Source organism: Ascidiella aspersa, chromosome 7, assembly GCF_963924565.1.
Source record: "Ascidiella aspersa chromosome 7, kaAscAspe10.2, whole genome shotgun sequence".
NCBI lineage: Eukaryota > Metazoa > Chordata > Ascidiacea > Phlebobranchia > Ascidiidae > Ascidiella > Ascidiella aspersa.
The window spans coordinates 11,221,004-11,240,066 of NC_139453.1; the positions used below are offsets into that span (position 1 = coordinate 11,221,004).

Sequence of the window (19,063 nt, forward strand, 5' to 3'; positions counted from 1 at the left end):
GTCGAGATTATTCGAAGCAAAGGCAGCATACAACCCTGTTCTTAATCGTTTGGTCTCGCGAGATCTACATACTCTTATCCCTCAAATACTCTTATGCGTCCCATATCATGCTGCAGCGTGAACGACAGTCTATTTTTGTGTCCTCGATTAAAATAATGATCTATTTCGAAGCGATAATTTTATTATAAATTAGAAGACAATGATTTTGTCGCCCTAATCAGTTTTAAAACAAGACCTACAAAGCAACAATCTTTAGCAGAAGAATCTATAATATTTAGTATTAGGACTAACGACATAATAAATCCAAATACACAATAATGGTAGGGATTGGAAATTGGTTAAGGTTAAAATTATTAGAAGGGTTAGTGGTGTAGCCTACTTAGCGGTGGGTTTAGTAAAAGTTTGTATAGTCGCTTTGCAATATGTTGCGGGATCTTTACAATAACTCTTAGTTCTCAACAGCAATATCGCATGCGTCAAGATGCGGCGATTTGTTCATAGCTATGCAGAAAGAAAGACAGATCACACTCCACAACAAAATCTTCCTGTCGCAGAAGCTAAAAAAACCTACACGATTTACTAAGAAGTGGTATCGTGATGTTACTCATTGCATTCGCATCATAAGAAAACGTATCAATATACTTTGTGGAAAACATCATGTTTCGCCAGAGGATCGCTCGCCTGCTGTATCCTGCAAACACAGATTGATGTACTCAGCGTACTATGTCCTCTTAATAGTGTGACACACTATGCGAACCCACAGAATAATTATTAAATAGTTTTTTTTTACTGTAAACATCAAGAGTAAACGTTTTAGAAAAATAGTCACCGGAAAATATAGATTTTAAATTTGGAATGCAAAGTATCGTAGGCTTAATACAGTCTAAAAGTTCTAAGATAAACAAATAGTTGTAATTTATTTGGAAAAATCTTGATTTGTTTGCATTGAATAATCGTGTCGGTATTAAAATATTCACAATTCCAACGGGAACGTCACAAAATAATTTCACTGTTTGATTTATAAGTTGTCTATAAGTTAACCAGGAACCGTTTCAGAAACAGTACACCAAAATTAATTAATGAAAAATATGCGTTTTTCTGCTACAGTAATAAAAATTAGTTTTAAAAATAACTCCCACATAGTCATAATCGCATTTGTTAATGTTTAACACATTTATGTGTTGCACAAATATAAATTGTCGTGGGAAATTGAAAACAATAACGAAAACAAAATAATAATAAACTTATTTGTTCTGGAAAATTAGGTTTGAATAAATCTCATGTTCAATGAATCTATTAACTGTGATTTTTGTCAAGCATACTGTTCACATAAATCATTTTTGCGAAATATGCTTTTGAATTTATGACTTGTGGATAACGAAGTATGAATGCGGCTGAAGTGATTTGTTTTCATTTCACTTACTTTTGCTGGGCGAACTGACTTAAACTTTCTCGATCGACCCAGCAGGAAAATAAAGACATATAAGCTCTTTTTTCTAACTCATACAAAACTCTTTTTTCTCCCAGCGCAAGCCCTATCGGATGTTGCTATGAACAGCTGGCTACTGAGATACACAAGGAAAAACAAATATTTTCCTGTTTAACGCTATATAAGTGGCCCGTCAGCATCAGATAATCAGCGCATCCATCTCAAACCAACGTTTGAGTGAACAGCGCTCAAAGTGTTAAAATTATAAATTGTTCAGCGTTATGCCAAACAATTTTGTAATATTTGAATTGTTTTAGATTATTCAGGAACCATGAATAAGCTAACTGTTTTCGCTCTTCTTTTTGCTGTTCTTTTGTTGGCTGATGTCGACGCCTGGGGTCGTCGTCGTCGTCGTCGTCGCCGCCGTCGCCGTCATCTTGTGAGAAGAATCATCCGTATTGGTTGCAGCTTGAACAAATATTGCAGAACTGGGCGCACAATTTACAGAATCGGACGCAGAATTTTCCGTGCGTTCGGGTGAGTAAAATAATTATATTTTGTAAGAGTTTGTTTAGAGTTGTTAATGTGAAACCCAAGTAAGTTTGTGTGGCTTAAAGTTAGAATAAAAACAAACAAATATGTTTTGTAAATAATTTTGAATAGTCCTGACATATAACCTAGCTAAGCAAGGACGTTTTGTCAATTTGTTTACAGAGTGAGAAATTGTTTACATTTATTATATTTTACAACTATTTTCTTTGAATTTGCAGTGATGAAGAAATGCAGCAAGAACAAGAAATGTTAGGTTGGTCCAAACACTGTTTATATTGTAGTTTTATGTTACCTTGTAGTTTTGAATGAAATATTAAGATCAATTTTCTTTGTACATTGAGGACACGAATCAAATGAGCTACTGAGTTAGTTTCAACAATAGTTTACTAAATCTTTTTAATGAACCGTTTTTATTTCTAAATTTATTATAAGTTTGAAGAGTGAGTAAAGATTTGGCAATATTTTAATGTATTTTGAGGCTTTGTTTCAACATAAAAGAAATAAGACAACATATTTATTTTACACAGACACAGCTGATTTCGTAGAGGAAGAACCTGTTGACTTCGTAGAGGAAGACATTGTGGATGAACCCGAAATGGAAGAAGTTGTCCAGGAATAAATTCAACGTAAACACCTATAGTTTGTTATCTTATTTTTTATTATAAAACAAGTTGTATTTACGTCTGGTGATTTTTCTGCTTTGTAAACAATCAGTTAAACATATAACAAATAAATTCCTTTATAATGATGCTAAAGAACAGTACAACGTTACTGGAGAAACGCCAGTAATTTTAATCATACACATTTAATTGTTTTGTTTTTTATATTTTAGATGGAACCGAAAAACGACAAGATCTCAATGGAATTGTTTTTATTTGGCTTTAAAAACTACAAATAAACTGCATTTAAAATCATCAGTGCTGTTATATGATACTATATTGTAGCCCCAATATTTATAGTAAAAGGCCTATTTAAGACATTAGAATTACCGCAAAAATATCCTCGTGAGTTGTAACACAGAAGGGCAGAAATTACTTGTTCTAAATATTGCGACTCTTCAGAAAGAAGCAATATAAGCAATATTGTAAATTAAACACTAATTTGGTCAAGTTATTAAGAAAACTTTCTATTGAGATAAAAAAAAAGATTTAAATCCGAGAAACAAATAATACACGTATAAAATGTATTAACAGTTATACACTGATAATAATTAATTAAAATTCGCTCAATTTATCAAATTACCATAGTGTTATAAACATTTTTTACCAAAAAATGAAGTACTTTAGAAAACAAATATTTTAACACTTAATTTCAAAGGAATGAACATAGCTAATATTCCTGTTAATAAAATGCAGACCTGTGTCAACAAAATCTTTTTTAAGTAGAAAATAGTTTTTTTTCTAAAATTTTACTTAAATTATAGCACTTTCAAAAAAGAATTCCACTAAAATTATAAAAATAACTAGTTTCAGAGTTTAAATAAAACAACAACTTTTGTGTTTATTATGAATCTCGTATTTCAATCACAAAATTAAGGCGAAATAAAAAAACAATTCATCGAAATTTGTTTAACGAAGTAGATATATTAATAACAATATTATTATTTGTCATGAAGCAAAACAGTCTTTAAAGTGATATGGGTGTCTTCACATTTCACAAATCCCTGAATCTCTTATAATAACTGGCAAAGTTTGTCCGCAGGTTGCCGATTTATTATCTCCGGCATATTTTCGCCTGTCGGTCGCCGGCATGTCGTCTTAGAGAGACAGATAGAGCAACGTCGCTCACAATGCTCCTTCCTAAGTGAGAAGCGAGGAGATGGGTAAATTAGAAAGTAAGCCATGTGCTAACAGATAGAAAAATATTAGGCTCTATTTATAAGAAAAAAGCCAGATCAATAAAGAGGAGTTCAGTAAAGTTTTAAGGATGCGTATATGTTGAACAACATCTGGATCATGCCGTCTCCAATCTCGGGAAGATGAGATTTGCCTCAACAGGAACATCTTGGTTATGAAGTGCTAAGACTCTGCCCTTCCTAAAGCCATAAACACATATTTGCAATTCACTTAGTGGAAGATGAATGTTTGCAAAACACGATGATATTGCGGCTTTTGAGCTAATTGGGTTTGATTGTTGCCAAAGCAGGATGTGTGCGACATTGTTGAGGCGAAATCGTGTAGTTTTAGCTGACGCCAAACAAGTGATTTAGCTTTAAACAAATATATCAGATGGTTAAATATAATAATAATTATTTGAATTTCTTACTCTTAAAAGATAAATTTTTATGAAGCCGAGTATGTCTTTGTGCATTCCAAACCAATTTTATTTTCCGTCTTCACTGTTGACCATTGTATTTGATAGAAACAACATGGTAATTGTTTTAATCACAGTTACACAAACATAAAAACAAACTCAACAAGTATTAGTAGTCTTTAACTTGCGCGAAGTGTGCCGTGTCCCCAGGTGTGCCCAGGTGTGCGGAAGTGTATTCCGGCGTATTCAGGTTACATCCGGTGAGCAAAAGTAAAATTGAAAAGTGTTCAAAAGTGTGCAAAAGTACCCTGAGGAGCAAAAAAGCGTCTTTGGGTGAAAAAAAACGTTTTTATAAGTTTCCGGAAGTGAAGGTGGAAGTGTCAAAAAGTGACAAAAAGTGTGATACGGTAAGGTAAGGTAGTTCTCTACGTTGCAGTGTTTTTGTTAGGCCCAAAATATTTTTTGTAAAATTTTCAGAAGAGTCAGAAAGCTACTTTTGCGCGAGGTGTGCCAATTTCAAAAAGTGACCTTTGCACGAAGTGTGCCAAAAATATCGTCGATTGGTAAAGTCGAACTGTACATTGGTTGTCTTGTTTGTTGTGGCAGATTTGGGCTCGTTCACAGAGAAGCGAGCAGAGAGGAAACAGTGTTTCCCTATCAAGACTGGTTTCCTAATTATAGCCAGTATTGGTTTACTATTGACGTAAAGAGTATGAGATGGTATTTTATATTTAGTTCTTTAAAACTTTAGTTGTTTGGTAATTTAACTTGAAGATGACGGATTTTATTATTGTTTTTCAGGTATATTAAAATCTATGTTATTCGAAAACCTTTCTTGAATTTAATGGATTTCATTCACCCCTTCACTTGTGTCGTAGCGGGTCCAACAGGTTGTGGGAAAACACAATTTGTAAAGCGTGTTATCGAAGAAGAATTGATTAAACCCAAGCCACAAAATATAGTATGGTTCTATTCTGAGTGGCAGGACTCCTACAAACAAATGAAAAACGTTAACTTTGTTAATGGATTTTCGTTGGATATTGATTCAATGGAGAATAGTTTGTTGATTTTAGATGATATGATGGGTTCGTGTGACAAACGTGTTTCCAATCTTTTTACGAAAGGGTCACATCACCGAAACAATAGTATTTTTTATATAGTTCAAAATGTTTTCGATAAATCAAAAGAACATCGAACTATTAGCCTAAATGCACATTACCTTATTGTTTTCAAAAACCCAAGAGATTCGTCACAAATTACACACTTAGCCAAACAAGTGCTTCCCTCTCACGTAAGATCAATCCAGGAAGCATTTAGAGATGCTACATCGAAGCCACACGGTTATTTGATGTTTGATTTCAAGCAGTGTGTACCGGATGAACAACGTCTAAGGACAAATATATTTAAAGGACAACAGCAGTTTGTTTACATTCCAAAAAAACAAGTGTAAAATGTCACAAAAAATTAGACGTAATGCAGACACACTGAATTTTTTAGCCCGGGGAAAACCACATGTAATTAAGTCTGTTATAAAAACAGCCGACTCAGAGTTAATAAAGTGTATTTGTGAATGTGCACAAAACATACTACATGGAAACTTTCCTCTCTCGACAAAACAGAAAAAAAAACTTAATCGTTTTAAGAAAGATCTTCGTTTCATTTCCAAGAAAACTTCAAGTGTCAAGAAAAAAAAGAAAATTATTCAAAAAGGTGGTTTCCTAGCTGCTCTTTTAGCGCCTCTTCTCGGAAGTATTATACCATCTATAGCTAAAAGTTTGCTCGGAAAATAATGGAACATGTTCAAAAGATGGCATTGGTAGACCCGAAGTTGTTGAATCAATTACAATCAAAGCCTGCTCCACAGCTTTCCATTAAAGAAATACAAATTTCCTCTTTAAATAAAGAAATGAGTGATATTGCAAATGATTCTTCTATTGATTCTTTTGCTAAAGTTAAACTCTACAATCAAGTTCTTTATCGTTATCGATTTTACCTAAATGAACAGGAAAATTCTCCGATTCCATTATCTACGATGAGTGTTGTTAACTACCCACCTTTAACTCAGAGTGATCCAATGGTTACTCCTACCCAAGAAAAAACACATATTCCATCAAAAATAACAAAAATAGCATCAGAGGATGTCAATGAGCCATGGAGTGAACAGATCATTAGTAGTTTACCGACAACAGCAAGAGTCAATGGAAAACTATTAGTTGATAGTATTAAATCCTCGTCGAATATAAAAGTTAATGAAAACGGCGAACTTGAAATTAAGGGTAAATCTATTCCAGGAAGTAGCATTCATGATCTAGTTCATGATTTTGTCAGAAGAAGAAAAATTGCACAAAAACCAAAAGGTTGGGAGAATTTCGGAAAAGCATTAAAAGCAGACCGAATCCCATCTAATCTTATTGGTAGTATAAAACACCGTGAGTGGATGTTCCCCTCCGCTGGAAGTATTGTTTCAAAAGCACGAACATGGAACGAGATATGAGTGAAGTGTATTATAACCCAAGAAAAATTGGAAGTTTTGGAGGAGTAAATAGACTAACTGCAAACTCGAATTTCTCTCGTTCGAGTGTAAGTGAATGGCTGTCGTCGCAGGATGCCTATACGCTTCACAAACCGATTCGGAAAAAATTTGAACGACGTCGTGTTGTTGTTGGTGGAATTGATCACCAATGGCAGAGTGATTTAGTGGATATGTCTAAATTTGCTCGCTTTAACGATGGAGTTAAATTTCTAGTTACTTGTATTGATGTATTTTCTAAATTTGCATGGGTTCTTCCAATTAAAAATAAAACTGGAGAAAGTATCATAAATGCTTTTAAAACTATTTTATCTTTAAGTAAACGAAAACCAATTAAACTACAAACCGATCAAGGATCTGAATTTACAAACCGTAAATTTCAAACTTGGTTGAAGAAACAAAACATATTGTTTTTCCATACATATACATCGGAAACAAAGGCTCAAATAGTTGAACGTTTTAACCGTACTCTCAAAACACGTATGTGGCGATATTTTACACGTTTTTCAACCAATCGTTATATTGATGTTTTACAAAATATTGTTTTTTCCTACAACAACTCTTTTCATAGGAGTATCGAAAGACCTCCTGCGTTAGTTAACCATGGTAATGAGAAAGCTGTATGGAATTCGCTTTACAAAGGAGATAGGTTTCCCAGTAAACCACCAAAATTTAAGATCGGTGACAGTGTAAGAATTGTTGTTGCTCGTGGTATATTCAAAAAAGGATACACCAAAAACTGGTCAACAGAGATATTTTTTGTTGAAAAGGTTCTCAAAACAAATCCACATGTTTATATCATCAAAGACTATGGAGGTGAAAAAATTTCAGGAACATTTTACGAAGACGAACTTCAAAAAGTAGTAAAGAAAAACGATGTATATGAAATCGAGCGGGTGGTTAGAAAAAGCAGAAAAAAAGGGAAACTTAAATTTCTTATAAAATGGAAGGGATACCCTAAAAAATTCAATTCATGGATATCACCAGAAGATCTCAAAGAGTTCTCAAGTTAAACTATGTGGAAAAATCAATTGTGGGTTTGGTTTGGAAAAAAATATCCTAGTAGTGAAATAATATTTTTTTGTCAAATAGTTATTGTGACTTGTGTTGTTTTAGCTAGTATTATTAATTTGAGTTTGTCGGATTCCAATAGAAATTTGTGGATAAGTCTCTTATCAAGCTCTTTTGGTTATATACTTCCTTCGCCGTCGTTGAATAAAGAATATGTTTCATATCACGCTTCCGTCAAACAGCTCATTGAAATATTATCCAAAAAATACGTTAACCAGTTACGTAACGAAACTCCCAAGAACAATAACTCTTAATGGATTATGGGAGGTTGGTTTGATTGAATTTCAAGCCCCACACTCCTGGTTTACTGTTATGGATAAAGAGGTTTTTCTCTCTCGTACTTCAATATCAAATGGTGAGGAGGAAAAATTATTCCTCCCAGGTGGACACTACGAAAATGAAACGGAATTCATGGAATACCTTAATAAGCTGATTGAAGACGCAGACTTACAAATATTAACTAACTCTCCAGAAATCTTTGATTCAAGGGTTCGTCTTCGTTTTAAGTTTAATTCTCTTACGCGAAAAACTGAGTTAAAGGTTTCACCAGATGGTAGTCGTGTAAATTTATCTGTTAAACTTGCTTCAATGTTAGGTTTTCAACAAACAACTTTTGATGGAGGAAGGCGATATAGTGGGGATGTAGCAACAGATATTCGCCGTGGAGTTAATGAATTGTATGTTTATTCGGATATTATTGAACCACGTATCGTGGGCGATTGTGAAGTCCCATTATTCGAGACCATTCCAATTACTACGAAACGTGGTGAAATGATTTACCATCGTTTTCCTTTTCCAATATATCATCGTCTTCAACGAAACTCATTTTCTTCTATCGAAATACTTATAAGAGATGTGTTTGGCAATGTCATACCATTTGTTTCGGGGCTTGTTACCGTTACCCTTAAGTTTCGAAAACGACAACGTCTCTTCGATTTAGCATGAAGCAACCCTACTGTTGTCAACAGGATGTTAAAGAGTATGAAAAATATTATCTTTCACAAGTAGGGAGTGGTTTTCCAATTTATTCTGGGGGATTGCAAAGAGGGTATGGTTTAGGGTCTATTTTTTCAACAATTGGGCGTTCTATTTTACCGATAATTCGTTCTGGTGCAAAATCAGTTGGAAAACAAGTTTTAAAATCTGGAATTGATTTTGCTTCCGATGTAATGCAAGGACAAAATCCTAGAAACTCTGCTATAAAAAGAACACGAGAGTTAACCAACTCATTCTTTTCTCAAAAGAAACGAAAAGGTTCACATCCGCCAGGCGAACCTGCTGTAAAGAAAAGAAAAAAGAATAAACGAAAAAATAAAAAAACAAAAAAATCTGATATATTCCAATAATGTCGATTACTGAATTGTTTGTTCTATTTTTGAGGATAGTTAACTGGTTGAGCTACCGTATTTGTTTCTGATTGGTGTTTTTATTTTTTGCATTGATTGAGAAGACATATATAAGACAACACAAGTCAAATATTATTATTGGCTCACTTAATCATGGCACTTAAAGACGATCGCTCCTGTCATTGTCTAATGGAGGAGTTGGATCTGTTTGCAGTTAAACCAACTCAAATTAGCGTGGAAGACTCATATTCTGTCGAGTATTTACCGATTTCAACGTTGACTGATAGTGGAACGATTGAATTCGATTTAGCTGGAACTAGTGATTACCTTGATCTCTCAAGTGTTCAATTGTACTGTTGTGCACGTGTTGTGAATGCCGACGGGACAGAGTTAGCAGAAGATGCAGTTGTAGCACCAGTTAACTATTGGCTTCATTCCTTATGGAGTCAAGTTGATGTATCGTTTAACAACAAAATGATAACTGCTTCAAACAATACTTACCCATACCGAGCTTACCTGGAAGCATTACTTAACTTTGGTAGCGATGCGAAAAAGACTCACCTTACGTCTGCATTGTGGAAAAAGGACGTTGCTGAACAGTATGATACACTTACGAATGCCAATCAAGGTTTTCGTGATAGAAAATTTTTGGCTCGTAACAGTCGAATAGTTGAGATGCTGGGAAAGATTCACTTTGACATGGGTTTTCAACCTCGCTATTTAATCGATGGAGTGGACGTTAAGGTACGACTTTCAAGAAGTAAAGATACATTTTCTCTTATGTCTGCAAACAATGGAGAATTCAAAGTCAATCTTAAAAGTGTAGCCTTATTTGCACGCAAGATAAGACCTTCTCCACCTGTTCTAATGGGCCACTTGAAAGCCCTTGAACGTGGAACAGTTAAATATCCTATTTCTCGTGTGGATGTAAAAGTTTTTTCGATTCCTAGTGGTGATCTTACTGTAGTGAAAAATATTATTTCTGGTCAAATCCCTAAACGAGTTATTATTGGTTTAGTAGACAACGCTGCTTTTAATGGTCAATTGGATAAAAATCCTTTTTATTTTAAAAATTATAACCTAAATTTTCTCGCTCTCTACCAAGACGGAAAACAAATTCCTTCCAAAGCTTATCAACCTAACTTTTCTCGTCAAAACACAGCTCGTTCTTATTTTGCGTTGTTTTTAGCAACAGGAAATTTTTTTCGAAATGGTGGACACAATTTATCAAAGTCAGAATTTATTGATGGATGTACATTGTATGCCTTTGATTTAACTCCAAATTCTTGTGATTCTTCTCACACTGATTTGATTAGACACGGAACTATTCGTTTAGAGTGTAAGTTTGGAACTGCTCTTCCAAATTCTGTTAATATTGTGGTGTTTACTGAATTTGACTCTTTATTAGAAATTGATAGGTCAAGGAGTGTTTCATTTGATTTTAACTCATAAATATGAATAGTATTGAAATTCGTAATGTTATTCAAAATGATCCAATAGCAAATCAGACATTTCGTGGTGTTTTTGCAAGTGATGAACTACGAAGACTGAACACTTATTCAATTAAAAAAAGCAAAACTTCTCAATCGTATGTAATTAATTTGGATTCGTCCGAAAAACATGGAAGTCACTGGGTGGCGGTCTATTTCAATTCTAATGGAGAGTGTGATTACTTTGACTCATTCGGTTGTTATCCAATTGGAAATGATATATCACGTTTTGTTTCGCGATCATCCTACATTTTTCGTTACAACACAAAAACTTTACAAGAGTTAACGTCAACATTCTGTGGATTCTATAGTTGTTTTTTTATTTTAGTTCGTAGTCGTGGTATTGCTATGCCAGACATTGTAAATATTTTTAATTCTGATTTGGAAGCCAATGATGAGTTTGTGTATAACTATGTAACCGAATCGTTTCTGTAAAAACTAATCAGATTAAAATAATATGGATGAACAATTTGGTCATTTTTTTTGTTACACTTCAATGATTTGGGGAATCTCCCTTTCAGTCAGCTGCTAACGCCTCACATAATTGTAAATTTAGTTTAAAATAACATCAACATTCCATATACTCTTCCTAAGATTGAATAACTTGAAAAGAACCTTAAAACATACAAACAACCATATTCATTTTATAAATTCTTTTAATCTGTGATTCTTTATGTAAGAAGTAAACAAAAAAACAACAACATAAAATAAGACATTTCCCATCAATGTCATCACAATTACATGTTTTCACTGTTTTCTTTTTTCTGGTTATAAAGCGATTTAGTAATACATAACAAAACAGTTTCATTAAAAATTCACAATTACTACAGAAGTACAACAAAGTATATGCTTTTTAAATATCTAATGGGCTTGAGTTTATACCATCAGAATGAATTTTTCGTTTAGGATAAAAATAATTCAAGCCTTGTCGAAATTGTTGATAGCTATATATCTTTTGATTTACGTAACGAAATCCACGATTTTCTCCACAAACATTTATTTTTTCTGATAGAACCTTAAAATAATCGTCAATGCAATATTTGTTTTGCTTCTTAATCAATCCTTTTGATGTTTGTTTAGTTTTTTCACCATGGCAAAAGTATGTTTTTGAGTTCAGAGCTACAATGGCTTTGCCAGAATACTCTACTTTAAACAAACCAGGGGTCCGACTTTCATGTTTAAAATGTGTAAGACAGCATGCACGAGAAGCATTAAAGGGGAGATTAGCAGTTTTGGTAGCGACAAATTCATTAAAATGCAATGGGCAAGCAATAGAAGGAAACCATGTGTCATATTCACCATAAAATTCTGCACGTTTTTCAGGAATAATTACATTATCCAAATTTTTGTCAGAAAGTGCAAAATATAATGAATCAGTGTCCATTTGAACAAGTTCAAAGTTTTGCGGCGAAATATATTTGTTAAGACAATCATAGTAAAACCTTAGCATACGAAGTTTAGCGAGCTGTAAAATCATTGAACCTATCTGTATAGGAACATTGTGTACGATTGAACGTTTTCTACTGTGTACTTCATACACGTTGTCACTCAATTGTGTAGCATTGCGAAAATGTTTGGAGTTCATAGCTTTGGTGGTTTTTTCCTCACTTAAAAAAGTAACATTTTCCTGTTTTTCTTTATTAAGCAATGTCCTTCCGTATGCAGAGTTACCCTGAAAAAACAAATTAAAGATTTTCATTAATATTAGTAGTAATTTCCCTTATAGTATTGAGTTACAAATCTATTTAACAAAAAAAAAAAAAAAAAAAAAACAAAAAAAACTAAGTAATATCAAACAACTAATACTTTTTTGAGGTTTTACCTGTAATTTCCATAAATCTGCTAATATTTGGGAGTCTGGATGAAGATCACCTTTCCGTCGCTCAGTCGTTACTTTATCACAAAATGTTTTGAAACATTGTTTGGGTTCATAGAGTATAACTTTGTGAACAAATGTGACCACCAATCCATTTGTCATATACCATGCAAGAAGAGGGGAAGCTAAGAGGATTTTATCACCCTTATAACTGCTTATAAGATATCGAGTGGGATAGGATAATAGATCATTATCAATTGCATATTGCTTCATGTTATCTCCAATATCATCACGTGAAATGGCTGCATTCTTAAAAATTGGGGGGAACTCTTTAAATTTATCTCTTAGACCAGGTGGGACAAAAATATCCACCAAAGCAAAACCAAACAACTCTCCATTTTGGAACCCACGAAGAATATTTTCTTGTGTGAGTGGTTTTGGGGGCTGAAGTGATGTCAATAGATAGTGTGACACAAATCTGATGGCAAGTGGATCAGTCTTACATTGAAAAGCCCAAGTACATTCACGCATTTCAATAAGAGTATAACCAAAACTTCGAATATAGGCTGCAATATCTTTGTCTTTTTCCCTAACTTTTTCAAAGTCACGATCCTTAAAGGTTTTCGTGATATTACATTTAGGACAGCAATGAAAAAAGCAACCCAAAAACGAAAGTACAATTTTTTGATCTGCTATATACCCATCTACTTTAATATTACGAGAACCAATTTGCTTTTCTCCACCATTAAATTGATGTTGAATGTATGATATATCATTTTGCATTGCATAAAATGTCATCCACTGTAAAGCAAGATATCCAGTTGTTTGTGACCTTTCAAATTTAAACTTATCATTTTCTTTTCGCTCGAGAAGAATGTAATTTCCAGTTGGCATATCACCCATTAAAGCTGACAAATAAAGGGAATTTGCATCATACCCTATAACACTTTGACATGTTTTTGCAGTAGCACCATAGACATCTCCCCGTATAACAGATTCCCCTGCTGCATGCCAACGTGTAAAAACAATTGATGGACCTCCAACAATTTGGTCGCGAAACAATTTATTAATGTGAGCATGCTTGTTTGGAAACAAAGAGAAATAGATATCTGGTGGAACAAATTGAAACATAAGTCGTTGTGATAAACCAGGGGTTGACACCCCATCACACAAAAAATTGATGTTCAGTGAGTGATAGATTGAAATTAACTTAATAACAACCTGTTTAAGTGGTTCAACGTCATGTAGATTGTAAGCAATAAGATAATCCCTAAAAGTTTTCATACCTTGAGTTTTCCATAACTTACAGCATTCATCGTAGTCATCTTCTGAAATAGTTTCTTTTGTGAGACTGCTTCGAAATGCCTCTCTTGGTGGAAGACACCTGTCTTGTAATTTATCTAAATTGTCAACATATTCGTAAGGAAAAAAAAGTTTTTGCTGTTCAGTGTTAAATGCAAGAAGCAAACTTCGAAGATTATATCCTGGTGATATAAAGTTACATAGATCTAAGAAACGAAATTTGGCTGTTTGAAGGCAAAGATAGGAATTCTGTTTCTTAATGCAAAAAAGAATCGGATCAAATTGTTGCAATAGTGGAATTAGCCATTTTAAACATAATGGAATGTCGTATCTTGATCCATTAAATGTTAACACTGGTATTGCCTTTATAAAAGCTGAAAATTTTGCTTTTAATTTAACCAAAGGGTGGTTTTTCATTTTGAAATCAGGTTCGTTAGATTTGGCTTCATCAATCTTGCAATTTAATTCGTCAAGTACATGACTATATTTGTCGAGCATCAAATTTTCAGATTTATTTTGAATTGCAAAAAAATAATGCAACATATTGCAAATTAATTGGTGAGAGTTTCCATTTGAAATTAGACACACAGGTTTATCAAAACCTGGAACATTTGATGTTATTGCAACACTTAAAAGTTGGTGACATTGTGTAAAAGTTGTTTTTCCTGTGTTTGTTGGAAGACTGCTGACATTTTTTGGAAAGAAAGCCTCAAAATCAAAAATAATGAAAAATGGATGATATTGCAATTGTTTGGCAATTAAAATTCCATTTTGCTCTAGCTCAAGGTATATATTAGGGTTAACTCGAAATATTTTTCCAGGAAAGGTTTGTTTGACACCGATTTCACATGATGATTCATGTTTTAGAACAAGATAAGGTTTTTTGAACATGTTGTTGCAAAATTGACATGCAAAGTTATGGGTGATGCTTTCAATAGATTGAACAAAACAAAAGTGATTCTCATATTGTACTACATCAAAAGATATAAAATTTGCATTTGATTTGGGAACATAAGATCTACGTTTTACTTTCCAAATAATTTCTTCGTTAACTTTTTCGACTGAGAACACAGTAATTCGAACTTTGAAAAACTGTTCAATATTTGAAATTTCATTAAAAGATACACCTGGAAATGAGTCTACATTTTGTTCAGGATAGTACTGAGAGAAGTATTCTAATGTTTTTTTTTCAAGATTAGCATCATCACACTTTAAACCTTTTGCCAAACATCTAAAAAGACAGAGGTTGTCATTAATCTGTTTCCTAGAGTGGTTTCTTGTAAAACCAAGGATACCTCTACGCTTCAAGAAAGAGGGTAAACAAATAACAGAACAACCGATTAAGGGAAACTCCTTTAGACGATAGGTAAAAAAAGTAACATTTGTGAGTTCTGTTAAATACCACTTTGTATCTTCACGGTGCAATGAAAGTTTAGCTAAAACATCACTATTTAGAACTGACTGCAATATATTTTTGAGATCTTCAAAACAACGAACAACAGGTGGCATCAAATAGAAAGTAAAATTGTTTGGGGATGCATGGAAATACTGGTTCACAAGTGACATTGTGTTACTCATAACAAAACCAAAACTTGTATTTATCTTGAAGCTGGATGGAGACATACCTTCTAGAATATCTTTTGTGATATCGTCAATAGATTTTTCAAGTGGTAATTGGTAGTTGAAAATTGACATCATGGTATTCAGTGATGTAGAAGTAGAAATACTATCCCAATGTTGTTGAACAATATCGGATCTGTTTTCTGGACATATAGGATTTGTAATTCTAAAAAAAAAAAAAAAAAATTGAATAGTTATTTTTTCTTACAAAAAATTACATTTCTTAATGAAATAAATAATATAGTGATAATCACCTTTTCGATCTCTTTCTCTTTGGTGGCAAGTCACAAAATTTAGACGTAGAAGTTTCATCTTTGTCATTTGTATCCATTGGTGTATAGTTTGAACTGTGTGCCACTTCAGTTGGAATTGAACTACAAAATAGAATTATGTTAATTGAAAGGTACTATTTAATATAAATCATTTATCACCTAGACTTACGTTTGATTCTTCTTTGGTATTGTTGAGAAAAGTATATCACTATCTTCAGAAAATCTGTTTCGAACACTAAAACAAAACATATTTTTTAGAATAAAAAAAAAAAAAAAAAAAAAAAAAAAAAATTATATTAAAGATTAATTAATATTGGTTTACCTAGTATCCAACAGTTTACGTTTTCTGTTTAACAATTTTATTCTTTGGTCACGACTCCGTCTAGGAATTCTGAATTCAAAAACAAATAAAAAAAAAACATTAAAATAGAATAGTGTAAGTGTAAACAATAAAAAATGACATATACTAACATTTTTTGAAGTTTTCTTGGTCTTTGAGTTACTTCATCAGGAACGTTTAATTTTTTTTTCAACCCTTGGCCTTTCTGAGGAGAGTTAAAATCAGAACTGTCACTGCTAATCATTCGATTCGAATTCCTAAAAACATATTATTAGGTAAAAAAAAAATCATGATGTGTGACTTACATAAAAAAATTGCTTACTTTTTTTATGAAAAGGTTTTAAAAGTTTTTGAAAATCGCTCGAACTATCTGATGAGTCTGAATCTAAAATTTGATTACGTTTTTTGCTTGATATATTTTTTCTGTTGTCATCATTGTATTTGGAAATTCTAAATTCAGAGACACATAAAAAGACATCAAAATAGAATAATGTAAGAGTTTACAATAAAAAATGCATATATACACTGAAAAAAAAAAACAAAAAAACTAACTTTTTCTTGTGAAAAGGTATTGCTGTATGTTTTTGAAAATCAATTGTGCTATCTGATGAATTTGAATCTATAATTTGATTACGTTTTCTTTTGTCATCACTTCGTTTAGAAATTCTAAATACAGAGACAAATAAAAAAAAACAACAAAAAAAACAAAAAAACATTTAAATAGAATAATGTTTCGATAACTAAAAATAAAAAACGATAAGCTTACAGTTTTTTAGGTTTTGTTGGTTTTTCAATTTTATCCTGAACGATTAAATTTTCTTTCAACCCTTGGCCTTTTTGAGGAGATAAATCAGAGATGTTCATAGTTTCCTTAGAACAAAACCTTTTTCTCCGTTGTTCACAAGCTTTATCACTGTGCTGTCTTTTTCGGTACGCAGATGAAAAGCTATCATGAAAAAAAAAATCAATTTTAATTTGAGTTGTGAATAATTAAACCCAAAATAAAATTAATAATATATAAGAATACAAAATTGTCTTACCAGTAATTACAAAGTTTACACTGAAGCTTTGGGTGGTTTGAAATATGATGTTTCTGTAACATGGCTTTGCTCTCAAAATAACTTTTACAAAGTCTACATTTATTTTGATTTGTTTTGTCAATAATGAGATGAGTTTTGTCTTTGACTTTATCTGAAACATAAAAGCAAACAACTTTTTAACAGTTAAATCACAAATATCTCATTTAAATATGTATGTTTATAAATATTCAAAAGCAAAGCTATAAAATCAATAGAACTATCCTAAATATAAACACCTGCAGGTATATTTTTCTTTTCTACATTTTTGGTTTTAAGTTCAGGTTTACTTTCCTTCTCTGCATTATTGGTTCCAATTTTAACTGAAATACAAAGCAAGAAAAACTCATAATAGATTAGTCACTAAGCCATTAAGTACATAAACACACCTGCAAAATCCAAAACTTGATCAATATTGTCTGGAAGTTCAACTTGGTCAGTGAGATCTATGATGAGAGGCATCTGTTTAGGTATAGTCTCCTTCTTTATATTTTTTGTTACAAGTTTAGATATACTCTCCTTTTCCACATTTTTCGTTTCAGGTTTAGTTTCCTTCTCTGCATTATTGGTTCCAATTTTAACTGAAATACAAAGCAAGAAAAACTCATAATAGATTAGTCACTAAGTCATTACGTACATAAACACACCTGCAAAATCCAAAACTTGATCAATATTGTCTGGAAGTTCAACTTGGTCAGTGAGATCTATGATGAGAGGCATCTGTTTAGGTATAGTCTCCTTCTTTATATTTTTTGTTACAAGTTTAGATATACTCTCCTTCTCCACATTTTTCGTTTCAGGTTTAGTTTCCTTCTCTGCATTATTGGTTCCAATTTTAACTGAAATACAAAGCAAGAAAAACTCATAATAGATTAGTCACTAAGCCATTAAGTACATAAACACACCTGCAAAATCCAAAACTTGATCAATATTGTCTGGAAGTTCAACTTGGTCAGTGAGATCTATGATGAGAGGCATCTGTTTAGGTATAGTCTCCTTCTTAATATTTTTTGTTACAAGTTTAGATATACTCTCCTTCTCCACATTTTTCGTTTCAGGTTTAGTTTCCTTCTCTGCATTATTGGTTCCAATTTTAACTGAAATACAAAGCAAGAAAAACTCATAATAGATTAGTCACTAAGCCATTACGTACATAAACACACCTGCAAAATCCAAAACTTGATCAATATTTTTAGGAACTTTATCTTGCTTAGTAAAATCCAAAAGTGATAATGGTTTAGGGTCATAAAAGATTTCATTTTCCTGTGGTAATTGCTTTTCTGGAGTTTCTGATGGACAATAAATTTTAGTTTTTTTTTTTTCACCTAAAAAATACCGGTTACAAAACTAACCACAAATTTCCACCAAAAAGGGTTTATTCATTTCCTCAATAAACCATGATTGATGTACAAGATAGTCAGCTAAAAAACAAATACATAAATGTAAGAATCCTATCACAACGCATATAATTTAGCTTAGCATTCGGTAAGTGATTTTCCCTCACACCATATCACCTAACGTAATCTCTGAAAACTTCACACTATTCAGAAACAAACAAAAAACAAATACTTCTATTATATTTCAAATACAAATAAATAAATAAATACCGTTGTTTTGCAGTGACAAATCATCTTGTAAGCCTAAAATATATATTATAATATAACTAAATCTTGTTTCAAAAAAAAAAAAAGTCTAGATCTGGGCAGTAATCTTCACACTGTTTAAGTTTATTTTTTATCTGAGATTTAAATTACTTTATTATAACATATATTATAATATAACTAAATCTTGTTTCAAAAAAAAAAAAGTCTAGATCTCGGCAGTAATCTTCACACTGTTTAAGTTCATTTTTTATCTGAGATTTAAATTACTTTATTATATTCAATATTATAATTTCATTATTTTACTAGCAAATAACAGATCAATAAAGCAAACAAAATATGAATACTAATTTAAAAATAAAAAT

At 32.3% G+C, this 19,063-nt stretch overlaps 3 protein-coding genes across 6 annotated transcripts; 1 reads left to right on the forward strand and 2 right to left on the reverse strand.

The window, feature by feature from the left end:
* The first annotated feature begins 9,334 nt into the window (after positions 1–9,334).
* On the forward strand, positions 9,335–10,732 carry LOC146137774 (uncharacterized protein F54H12.2-like). The gene is made up of 2 exons (XM_083394437.1): positions 9,335–10,108; positions 10,682–10,732. The coding sequence occupies exons 1-2, from the start codon at positions 9,335–9,337 to the stop codon at positions 10,730–10,732; spliced, it is 825 nt and encodes a 274-aa protein (XP_083250563.1).
* A 577-nt stretch (positions 10,733–11,309) lies between these two features.
* On the reverse strand, positions 11,310–16,272 carry LOC146137775 (uncharacterized). 4 transcript variants are annotated; one of them, XM_083393234.1, is made up of 7 exons: positions 16,153–16,272; positions 16,004–16,072; positions 15,851–15,916; positions 15,664–15,783; positions 13,774–15,575; positions 12,494–13,596; positions 11,310–12,343 (listed from the first exon to the last, which is right to left on the reverse strand). In XM_083393234.1, exons 1-7 carry the CDS (start codon positions 16,263–16,265, stop codon positions 11,525–11,527), a joined length of 4,092 nt encoding a protein of 1,363 aa, XP_083249360.1. In that variant the 5' UTR covers positions 16,266–16,272; the 3' UTR covers positions 11,310–11,524. The 4 variants fall into 4 exon arrangements, with proteins under 4 accessions (XP_083249360.1, XP_083249359.1, XP_083249361.1 ...); XM_083393233.1 differs by having other exon boundaries at positions 12,494–15,575; XM_083393236.1 differs by lacking the exon at positions 12,494–13,596 and having other exon boundaries at positions 12,207–12,343; positions 15,415–15,575.
* A 36-nt stretch (positions 16,273–16,308) lies between these two features.
* On the reverse strand, positions 16,309–18,787 carry LOC146137776 (uncharacterized). The gene is made up of 11 exons (XM_083394438.1): positions 18,705–18,787; positions 18,450–18,518; positions 18,261–18,386; positions 18,003–18,194; positions 17,745–17,936; positions 17,487–17,678; positions 17,337–17,420; positions 17,062–17,212; positions 16,788–16,967; positions 16,574–16,687; positions 16,309–16,471 (listed from the first exon to the last, which is right to left on the reverse strand). The coding sequence occupies exons 2-11, from the start codon at positions 18,478–18,480 to the stop codon at positions 16,309–16,311; spliced, it is 1,425 nt and encodes a 474-aa protein (XP_083250564.1). The 5' UTR covers positions 18,481–18,518; positions 18,705–18,787.
* Between the last annotated feature and the right edge of the window lie 276 nt (positions 18,788–19,063).